A 12,089-nucleotide genomic window follows, 5' to 3' on the forward strand; every position below is an offset into this window, starting at 1 on the left:
CTCTTCCAGATCAGTATGCCAAGCATGTATTGACAAAGTTATGAAAAGAGTCACCCGTGGTGTTTAAAGATTTGATGGGATGGATGCGTTCTGAAATGGCTACAGCCATCAAAGCAATTAAGGAGGCAAACATTCCTGCTGCAGGGACTGTTCCTATTTCTACTCCCACTATTCCTCCATCTCATCCTTCTACATCTGGTAGTGATGTCACTGTTACACCTCTGCCACCCCCAGAGCAGGACACTGCAGTTGCCGTAAATTTACAAAAAAGAAAAAGGGGTGAAGATTCAGGGGACTCAGAATTATCTGAGGGGGAGGTGGATAGATCCTCTCTTGAAGAAATTCCTTCTGGAGAAGAGTTAGACAGTGATAAGCCGCATAAATTTGTCTTTGCAACTGATGCCTTAAAGTTATTTCTTAAAGCTATGCGTGATACCATGGGTATTAAGACGGAGGAAAAGACTCTATCACCCCTTGATCATATGTATCAGAGTTTATCTGATCCTGAAGTTGTTTACATTCCAGTGCATAGTTCTTTGAAAAATATGATTAAACAAGAATGGGATAACCCAGAGAAGAGATCATTCTGGCCCAAATCACTTGCCAATAAATATCCGTTTGATCCTACTGACCAGAAATTCTGGGGACCTTCACCTAAATTAGATCCCGCTCTTTCTAAGGTTTCTAGAAAGTCTGATCTCCAGTTTGAGGACTTTGGAAATCTAAAGGACCCCATTGATAAAAAGATGGATAACCTGTTAAGAAGAGTATGAGAGTCTTCTTCATTAACCTTTAAACCAGCTGTCGCATCTACAGCCACAGCCAGATCTTTAAAACTTTGGTTATCTCATACACAGTCCTGTTATAAACTGTTCTTATCACCTTGCTTCGACACCATCGTCTCACAGACTGTGAGATCACTTGACTCTCCACACCGCAAACCGGATATAGACTTCCTCAGGCTTTTTCCAATGTTTACGTTATTTATTCAGGAAACAGGAATACAGATAGATACATTCATCTCCTGGCAAAGCAGACTTCCATGTTGCGTTACAGCTACTTGAGTATCTATCCTACTGAAGATACCCAGGTCTTCTTGTATCTACTCTATGTTACATCTAGACTAACTATGTACAGCATACATTATATCAGATTACAGGAAGGAATAACATGCTTAGAAGTCCCAGTCAGCCTGGCGAGCTAGCGTGAAAGTCAAGAGCAGAAGTGAGCTCTCATAGCTCCCTCCACCTTTAATAGCGACTAGGAAAGAGTTAAATATGACATCACCTTCGCCACCCCCTAAACCAGTTTATTGGTGGACCCTACTCGTGGTGTCATCCTACACGCCTACTCGATTAATATTTAATGTCACCTTTCCTTTACTTACAGGAATGTGGATGTTTTGTAAACATGGCCAATGTTTTCTGTTCTGGTGGTGGTACATGCCCAGGTCAGAGAGACCCGCGGCCTTGTTCAGAACAGCTTCTTGGTATGTTCTAGTTCTGCTGACAGAACTGCAGATTTTCTCTCTTCAGAGAAAATCCCCTTAAAGGGCAGGTCTGCTCATCAAGCCTTTTTGACTAACTCAGTCCAAATAACTGAGGCCTACTTAAATTATAACAATCCCCCCTAAAACGGCTTGACCCGCAGATCCCAGCGTCTGAACCTCCCAGTACCTGGTTTCTTTCGTTTATGTTTCACTTTTCGATGTTCGTGCTCACACAACTTCTCTGCTCTCGGTGGTTACCCCTGGAAGAGAGAGAGCAAGACTTCTTGGTCTTCCTGTAACCAGGCTCTCTGGGAAAGCCCTACTTCTAAGTCCCTCAACACCACATGCTCAGCATTTGCGTCACTTGCGTATCACTCACAAACTTGCATGACCACAGAAAAGTGAAACTCGTTTGGTTGTTACAAAACGGAGCAGTGCCAGGTGCCTTCTAAAAGAGCGCCTTTATACAATCAGCTCCTAGGTACTACTAAACCTATACCCGTAACCCTGTATATCCCTTAATTTAAACTATTGGTTCCGGAGATTGTTTATGAGGCACCAATCTCTGGACCAGGTTAATTTATTTTACGTAATTTTAACCCGCAACCTCACCTGGATAACGATGCCTAAAGTTGTCATCCCCATCCAGACGACCAGTGGGTGTAGAAAGAACTTTGGAACTGCAGATGCCCCGTCCGAGTGTCCCTGGAACATCACCGGAACCTTTGTCCACCAGGGCAGACTGGAACTCACCTGCTCATTTTTGTGTTCTACCTCGTTAAGATCACCTGTATCATGGTGAAATCTTACCTCTAACTTAGTGTACTGTTTGTTTAACCTTTGTAACAACATGTGGCCGTCTTGGATCAAACCCTGTTCCCCTTTGTCCCATGTCGTGTTCTCTTTCAGGACGGGAACTACTCGTGAAACTTTGACCTTTAGAGTTCTCTTAACCATTTGAGAAACAACGTCATCCAGCCTGGATGACAGGATCCATATGGGATCTCCACTCACACAATATGTTCCCCTTGGAAAACTCCCCCTTATCGGAACAATTATGAGAATATACCTTGAATGTATCACTAGACCTTATGTTAAAAAAACCAAACCCTTCCTTCAGCCACCGGAACTATTGGTTTGGCTTCAGGGTGGATCTTTTGAATGGTAGCCTCGCAGTCTGCGTTATTGAACCCGCAGGCTTCTTCACTAAATTTGGCTTGCCCCGGCCAACGCAGATACTTCTGCAAGAATTGCCCGCATGAGGACAACTCTACTTGCTTCACCTCCCCGTCTAGCACCAAAAAAGGTTGACCTCTCAGGTCCTGGTGTAAGACATGTGTTGAGGTGGGAACTAAGGAAGTGGCGGTGCCTAAAGGAATGTTGCACCGTTTCCATTTGTTCACCCAAACATCTCGAAGATGCCATGCAAAAGATCCTTCTCCAGAAAAGTTACTATACCTCCCCTTGTCCAATCTCTCGCTGACAAAATATGTCCCCAGCTGTCCTGATTGGACCTCTTCCCCCCTTACGTCCTGAGGCACAATATGTACCTGAGGTCGGGAAGACTGTACTCTCTGCAATCTTTCGATTAAGAGTACCTCTTCACTTACCCAACTATCATGAGGATAAGCTGCTGCATAGGGACTGTGTAATATCGTCCCCTGTTGTGACCCGTGTAGTGTGGATGGGGTTCCCTGTGTTGGCTTTCCCTCCCCCGGGACCGCTCTCCCCACCCTCTTTGTCACCTGGAAATGTGGCTTGATCTCGATTGTTACTTCTTGTTTCGAGAACCACCCACCCTTGGCTTTCCAGCCTTTACGTGTGTATAGTTGTTTCAGAGGCACTCTCTGTTGGTAGCTCCAGAGTGTGATGTTGTCCCCTGCGTCTCTCTGGTAAGAGAATTGACGCCTCCTGCTCGTTCCTCTCCAATCTGGAACCATCTCACTCTGCATAACCAAGACAAGGTACCCCTGAATCACACACTCCACCTTTTGCATGTACCCATTATACTGCAATGTACCTTTTAACAAACCTTTGGATCGGTGCATTGATTCTGGGAGTGTGGCATTCAATAGCAGATTTACACTGCCATTAAATTCCCACTGCCCGCACACTTGACCCTTCAGACCTTTCACCCACCTTGTGCCATGAAATTTGCTTTCTCCTGGCACAAGTGCTCTTTTCCTCCGTCCCTGCATGGTCCATCTGTGCCAAGCGGAGGGAGGTGTGAAAGGATCAGTACCTTTGTCACCCAACATTAACATGCTTGGGCCTTGCATTCTCATTAACCCCTTATTATACATGAGAATGTCCTCTCTTCGTTCTCCTAGGACGAAATGGCAACCTAGGATCGCCATCAGCACGGTACTCCTCATTATAAAAGCACCACCCTGGGAAAGAAAAACATTAGCACTTTGCATTATGCTTTGCTCCGACAGTTTTGTTAGTCTCTTTCCGATTTCAGGAATCTCGCGGTTTAGTCTCTTTCCAATTTCAGGAATCTCGTGTTTTAGTCTCTTTCCGATTTCAGGAATCTCGTGTTCCTCCAAGCTTAGATTGGCATCTGGAACCTTTCGCTTATCCGACTGACATCTCCATCTTTGCTGCCAGCACTGCAGCTGTCTCAATTCCATATTGCCAAACACCTGAAATCGAAATACAAACAAATCAATTCTTATTAATGATTTGGGATTCGCCCTGCGGCTTGTACTCTTTACCCTTTAAATTGATCAATATATATCGTAATTGATCTCGTTGCTTTATGGTTCTCATGAACTCTGTTTACTCTTATTGGTAGATTGGAGTTAAACTTCACCCCCCTACCTCAGTACTATCCTCAGTACTTACCTGTTTAAAATATGCTCCCGCGGACTTCACCTTTGGAAGCTCGCTTCCCCTTTGGAAGCTCTCACCTCATTGCAGCTCACTCCACATCCCCCCATATCTGTCCATGCGCGGCCGTCGCATGCACAGATTACGGATGCCACACCTGTTGCTGCTTTGCAGGTGAGCCTGCAATGCTCTTACTCATTATCGCATTTACTTGTCTAGAACTTCATCGCGATACCAGCTCTGCTAGAAGTTCTGTGTGTTGTACCCTCTGATCAATGTTTGCCGTGCCACTACCCCCAGACTTCACAAAAAAAACGGCTGCCTCCCTGCAGGAAGGAGCGCTTTGCACTTAAACTACACAGGGTGCAGGGCTAAGCATACCAGCGTCACATGCCTGTATGCAGATCCCTGAATGCCCACTTGGGAGGTAGTCACCTGGCAAACACCGTACTGATACACTGTCACTCTGTAAACGGCAATTCTATCATCTGTATAATTGCCCCATGAACTGCTGCCAGTCCTTGTTCTTTGTGCTACAATTGACAGGAGCTGGAAAAAACATATTTGACCAACCAAAAAAAAACCCCACAAAAAACAGCCCAGCATAGACCTCTCAGTCAAGCTCTGGCCCTGTCCACGACAAAAACCGGAAAAAACGTTACCGCTCTGCATCAGCGGCGACGGAAACCCGTATTGGTCAACTCCCTTTTTTTCCACCTCCGGCACCCCCCTGATGCACTGTCCCCCCCTATACTCTATTGGGAACTCATGCTGCACCACCCATTAAGGTGCCTCACTTACAGGAAGAATCCCATAAGCAACACAGTACAGACACTTTCCTGACCTGCACTGCTACGTGTGTCCCTGCACCGAGCTGGGAAACACTTCCTATTCTGGTATTCCTGTCCATGGACTCTGGGAAAAACTCTGGGGAAATACTTTGAGAACCGAGACACACAGGAGAACGTCTCTGTATTTCTACCCCCCTTCCTTTCAGCTGCTCTGCCCGGAGCCGCGAGCACAGCCTGACGTGACGTGGATCCCCCCAGCCCCTCCTCCCCCCTGCCATGACGTGTGGGGGCCATGACTCACGGGGGCGGGCTCTCTCCACTGCCGCCATTTTGAGTCCTGGACTGCCAGCCAAGATGGCTGCTCCCATAGCAGCCTCTCGTTCCTATAGACCTAGGAGAGAGAACAAAATACAAACAAACATGCCTAGTCACACACAGCATCTATCCACAGTGCACAAAAATCAGCCTCAGCATTCCTTCACGTCTCAGCTGTAATCCGAACTGCAATCAGACATACGGATCCCCAGAGACGTAGGAATCTCTCTCCCTCTATCCCCTCTCTCCACAACTCATCTGCAGCTTATCTCAGCCATAACTCAGAACTATTACAGCGCTATTACTGAGACGAACAACAGACGAGCTGGCTAAACAACATAACAGATACCGACATTTAAAGCCTTTGAAGCAGCTCTGACTGGGACGAGATAAGCCTACTTATCTCTCTACGCTTTCCATTATGGACAGAGAGGGAAAAAAAACACCCTGATCGGGCTCGGGAAAAAACGCCAGCTCACCGAAGAAAAACTTACTTCTCTCCTGTCTACTCTGCTACCTCTCTCTCTTTCTTCTCTCCCCTCCACCTGCTCGACAGCCGCCCCCCCTTATCTCTTCCGCGGGCAGCTCTCTGCTAAGCGAAAACACAGCTGGCATCACTCCCAGTCTCTGGACGGGGAGAAAAAAAAACAAAACCAACACAGAAAAAGGAACAACACACAAAAAAAAATAAAGCACGCAGCCTCCCCGCTGCAATTAACACAGACTGTACACCTTAACACATCATTCTCTCCTTGTTATAACACCCAAATACAACACATATAATGCCATATAACAACGTAACAACGTAAATCCAACTTGCCTGAGCAGAGGACTTCGTAGGCCTGCCAATTCGCCCAGCTTGTGGCAACTTCACGAACCTTGAGTGGACCCCCTGGAATTACTGAGCCATCTCTGTGTACCCACACTGGCTCAGCGGATCGATCTCCAGCGGCAGCTGCCAGCCGGCCTCGGAGCTTCCAGTCACCTGCGACCCGGTTTTGGCTATGACTGATGTGCACTTTCAGTCAAAGTTTAACATCCACGCGGTTCGCCGCTGGTTTCCACGAATTGCAGCAGCCCGTCGTGTGCTTGCTTGGCTCACGCAATGCACACTCTCACACCAGCTTATCAGTATCAGCTTGATAAGCTTTACAGTCCGCGTCCGTCTATTCCGCTTGTTTTGCTGTGGAATATCTTGAAACCATTTTCCGTCGGCCCCGGCCCCGTCTGCCTGTATAGTTAGGCAGGGAAGGATTTCAGGCACCACTGTTATAAACTGTTCTTATCACCTTGCTTCGACACCATCGTCTCACAGACTGTGAGATCACTTGACTCTCCACACCGCAAACCGGATATAGACTTCCTCAGGCTTTTTCCAATGTTTACGTTATTTATTCAGGAAACAGGAATACAGATAGATACATTCATCTCCTGGCAAAGCAGACTTCCATGTTGCGTTACAGCTACTTGAGTATCTATCCTACTGAAGATACCCAGGTCTTCTTGTATCTACTCTATGTTACATCTAGACTAACTATGTACAGCATACATTATATCAGATTACAGGAAGGAATAACATGCTTAGAAGTCCCAGTCAGCCTGGCGAGCTAGCGTGAAAGTCAAGAGCAGAAGTGAGCTCTCATAGCTCCCTCCACCTTTAATAGCGACTAGGAAAGAGTTAAATATGACATCACCTTCGCCACCCCCTAAACCAGTTTATTGGTGGACCCTACTCGTGGTGTCATCCTACACGCCTACTCGATTAATATTTAATGTCACCTTTCCTTTACTTACAGGAATGTGGATGTTTTGTAAACATGGCCAATGTTTTCTGTTCTGGTGGTGGTACATGCCCAGGTCAGAGAGACCCGCGGCCTTGTTCAGAACAGCTTCTTGGTATGTTCTAGTTCTGCTGACAGAACTGCAGATTTTCTCTCTTCAGAGAAAATCCCCTTAAAGGGCAGGTCTGCTCATCAAGCCTTTTTGACTAACTCAGTCCAAATAACTGAGGCCTACTTAAATTATAACAAGTCCCAGATAGCTTCAGGGGTACCCAGAGATGAGATACTGAAGGACTTTGATAACTTATTTCATGCTGCTAATTATCTTTCAGACGCGGCAGATGACACGGTTCAGTTATCTGCCAGAACCACGGCCTTGGTGAACTCTACCAGAAGAGGAATCTGGGTAAAAACATGGCAGGGGACACCTCCTCAAAATCTAAGTTGTGCGGAATACCTTGTGAGGGGGAATTATTGTTCGGTTCTAAATTAGATGAAACGCTAGAAAGGTCATCAGATAATAAAAAGAACTTTCCCATTAGAAGAAAGAATTTTCGTTTCAAACGTTCCTTTCGAGACCCAAAGAAAAGCGAACAGGAGTCCAAGAGCTATCCTAAAAGAAGATGGGGGCAGGGCAAACCACAGCGGCCAAGACCAAATGTATCCTTTCCTCCTTCATCCCAGGGTTCTAAACAATGACATCAGGCTCCCGGTGGGAGGAAGAGTGGCGCACTTTTACGAGAACTGGGAAAGTCACTTCCAGAACAGATGGTTATTAAATATAATCCTCGAAGGTTACAAGATTTGCCACAGCTCCTCCAGTACAATTTTTTTCTTACACAAACCCCATCAGATCAGCAGCTAAGCATAGCCTTACAAAAAGAAATTGCTGTCCTTCTGGAAAAGAGGGTAATACGACAAGTCCCAAAATGTCAACAATTTCAGGGTTACTATTCCCCAGTGTTCTTAGTAAAAAAAAGCCTCAGGGAGAGTACAGGTTCATCTTAAATATAAAAGGATTAAACAGGTCGATAAGATATTGAAAATTTCGAATGGACAATATACGCAATGTGGTCAATCTGCTACAGAGTCAGTGTTACATGGCTTCAATGGACCTCAAGGACGCCTATCTCCACCTGCCTATCCATGTCAAATCCCAACAATACCTGAGATTCGGCATAAGACTACAGGGAGAGGTAAGGCACTTCCAGTTTTCAGCTTTACCTTTCGGTATCTCTTCTGCTCCCTGGCTGTTCACTAAAGTATTGTCTGAGGTTTTAGCAGTGCTCAGGTTACAATCAGTTCAGATCATAGCTTACTTGGATGATCTTCTGATTTGGAGTCAATCCTGTGAGGCCGTTCAGTCACAGATAAACTTCTGTCTTGATTTTCTGCAATCCTAGGCTGGCTTATTAACTGGTCTAAATCCTCTCTAGTTCCAACTCCGACTATGGAATTTTTGGGGTTTACTATATCCTCCATTGACAGTGTTGTGTTTCTTCCTGAAAGAAAAAGATGTACAATTCTAAAATCTGTTCTTTCTTTCCAGGGCAAGATATCAATATCATTAAGAAACGCCATGACTTTACTGGGTCTTCTAACCTCATCACTCCTAGCAGTTCAATGGGGTCAGCTGCACTCCAGGACATTACAACTATGGATTTTAAGAAGTTGGAACAGGAGTATAAGAGACTTAGACAGAAGAATCTTAATTCCCCAGTTCGTAAAGGACTCTCTGAATTTGTGGTTGATCCCAGCACAGTTGGCGACCGGACGTCTTTGGAACTATCCCTCAGAGACAGTCATAACAACAGACGCAAGCGCCTGGGGTTGGGGAGCCCATCTGGGTACAGTACCAGTACAGGGATCTTGGCCCAGAGCGTTGAGACAAAGATCTTCAAACAACAGAGAGCTGGCGGCAGTTTGGCGAGCGTTGACACACTTCGAATCCCAGATCAGGGGCACTCATGTCACGATAAGAACGGACAACAACACAGTGGTGGCCTATCTGAACAGACAGGGAGGAACAAGAAGTCATTCTCTATGGTACCTGTCATGCAAGATACTCCAATGGGCAGAAAGGCACCTGACATCCTTGAAAGTAGTCCATCTAAAGGGAACTCTGAATTGTTTAGCAGATTTTCTGAGCAGGTCACCACTTCATCAGGGTGAGTGGTCTCTGAACGAAGATGGTTTTCAGGACCTGGTAGACCTCTGGAACAGACCCGACATGGACTTGTTTGCTCGAAAGAACAATACAAAGTGCCAGATGTTTTGTTCACTATGCCCCCAGGACAACCCTTGGTCGGTGGACGCATTCTTGATAACATGGAGTTCAGGTCTGATGTATGCCTATTCTCCTCTTTCCTTAATTCCTCGAGTTCTGAACAAGTTGCAGAGGGACCGAGCTCGGATGATCATGATAGTGGCATACTGGCCCAAAAGACCCTGGTTTACACTACTGAAGAATTTAGCTACAGTCGATCATGTAATGCTACCAGATCGTCCAGACCTGCTGTCCCAGGGACCAGCTTTTCATCCAGACCTGAGGCTCCTTCAGCTTTCAGCTTGGAGCCTGAGCGGAGAATGTTAAAGCAGAAGGGTTTCTCCAACAGACTTTCAGAGACGCTAATCCAGAGCAGGAAAAAGGTTACCAGGAACATCTATCAAAAGACCTGGAATGTGTATAAGAGCTGGTGTGAACAAAATTCCAGAGACTGTTCTTTATCCCTATCAGTCCTAGAATTCCTACAGGAAGGTTATCAGAAAGGCCTCAGCACCAGTACACTTAAGGTTCAGACAGCAGCTATTAGTGTTTTTCTGGAGAAATGATTGGCTGAAGAAGAATTCTTCATACGGTTCTTTCGTGCTCTTAAAAGAATCAGGCCACTGGTTCAGTCAAGGATGCCATCCTGGGACCTTAACACCGTACTACAGACCTTATGTAACAGCCCCTTTGAACCCCTGGAGGAAATCTCAGATAAATTACTGACCATCATACAGCTTTTCTTGTAGCAATTTCATCGGCCAGGAGAGTTTGTGAATTGCAGGCCCTATCTATAAGAGAACCTTATTGTATTGTCTCTGGAGATTGTATCACATTACGGCTGGACACCTCTTTTCTCCCTAAAGTTGTTTCTAAGTTTCATCGCTCACAGGAAATATTCTTACCTTCTTTCTGTAACAACCCGACCAATGAAAATGAGAAGAAACTTCATTGTCTTGATGTAAGAAGGTCGGTTTTATGCTACTTGGATCGTTCCAAACAATGGAGAAAATCTGATGCCTTGTTTGTTCTTTTCGGAGGAAAATGTAAAGGGAAACAGGCATCAAAGTCGACTATAGCCAGATGGATAAGGCAGACCATTGCTTTGGCTTACTCCCAGCAAGGAAAATTGTTACCATCATCCATAAAGGCTCATTCAACTAGAGCGGTGTCAGCTTCTTGGGCAGAGAAGGCGGGAGCCTCCATCGAACAGATCTGTAGAGCGGCCACGTGGTCCAGCCAAAATACTTTTGTCAGACATTACAGATTAGATATTTCAGCTAGTTCAGACCTGTCATTCGTCAGGAAAGTGTTGCAGGCTGTTGTTCCCCCCCTAATTAACTTCTCTTATTTTTCGTCTCATGGGTGCTGTCCAAGGACGTTCCTGGGAAAGACTATAGTTACTTACAGTAATGTCTTTTCCGGTAGTCTGAAGGACAGCACCCTTGCGACCCACCCTTTCATATACTAATAAATAATTTTGAAGCAGGACTATGTGTGGTGTGGTCTTTTTTATTACTGGCGATTTACTGTGAGTTACCTATTTATATATGCCTGCCTAATGAATATGCAAATGTCTGTGGTATTTTTAGCTTCCTGTCCATTTGAAGTGGGGAAGGAGACAAGTCTCATGGGTGCTGTCCTTCGGACTACTGGAAAAGACATTACCGTAAGTAACTATAGTCTTTCACTCCCAGTTTCCCCTCCCACACCTCTTTTCCTCTCTGATTGGCCAATATTTCTCATGCTGAGAAAGTGATTCAGCTGCAATCCGATCCATACAAATAAACCAGGTCTGCAAAGGCACACAAGGATTTGTGAGATGCTCTTCTTACTGCAGAGCTGTTTGGGAGTGTCTGAAGACTGGGGGGAGGGCAGCAAGCATACTAAATCAGAAAGAGGAGAGGAAACAGAGTAAGGGAGGAAACTACATCAGGATTGGCTTCAGACACAGGGTTTCCAAAATGGAAACTGACAGAAACTGAATTCTCTTTATTTACTATATAAAACTCACTGAATTCAAAATGTAATCAGTGCAATGCATATGTTATGTGAGTAGAGAAAGTATCTACTAAAATATGTGTTTGTTTGTTTTTGAGATACTATGGCTAACAGCTCCTCTTGGTTAATTGTATAATTTTCTTCTGTTAGGTGCGGATTCGGATCCAGTGCTCCCGCTTCCATGCAGACAGCGTTCACTTGGAGATCATCAGTAATAAGCCCCATGTAACTCAGGAGGATGTGCCTTCCATAGCTGGCTCTAATCTCGGCAGGACAGAACTGGTCAGGGAAGTCACCCGCACAGCAGTAGAGGCTCAGCTGGCTAAGGAAGAGGCAGCAGAGGGACAGTCTGCACAACAAAACCAGGAGTATCGGCAAACACAGGGAAGCAGCCTCTACACCCTGCTGGAGGAACTGCATGAACTGGCACTGCTCGATGTATCTCAAGAATAGCTTCATCCATTCATCCCACAATCCATTCATTACATCTGGATGGTGGCAGACCAATGACCACACCTACAAGGATTGTATTTACATAACACACTTAAAGTATTTTAGAAAGCAGTGTTCATATAGCATACTTGTACTCAAGTGTGCGTAAAAGAACTTAAATG

General features: G+C 45.4%; 1 protein-coding gene across 1 annotated transcript in view; it reads left to right on the forward strand.

The window, feature by feature from the left end:
• DIS3L (DIS3 like exosome 3'-5' exoribonuclease) overlaps window positions 1-12,039 on the forward strand; it is an 86,176-nt gene extending 74,137 nt beyond the window's left edge. The window contains exon 17 of the mRNA XM_068275019.1: window positions 11,626-12,039. Within this exon, the coding sequence (XP_068131120.1) occupies window positions 11,626-11,928 (303 nt within the window). The 3' untranslated portion in view covers window positions 11,929-12,039. The remainder of the gene's footprint in view (window positions 1-11,625) is intronic.
• The last annotated feature ends 50 nt before the right edge of the window (window positions 12,040-12,089 follow it).

The sequence above is a fragment of the Hyperolius riggenbachi genome, chromosome 3 (genome assembly GCF_040937935.1).
Source record: "Hyperolius riggenbachi isolate aHypRig1 chromosome 3, aHypRig1.pri, whole genome shotgun sequence".
NCBI classification, from domain to species: domain Eukaryota; kingdom Metazoa; phylum Chordata; class Amphibia; order Anura; family Hyperoliidae; genus Hyperolius; species Hyperolius riggenbachi.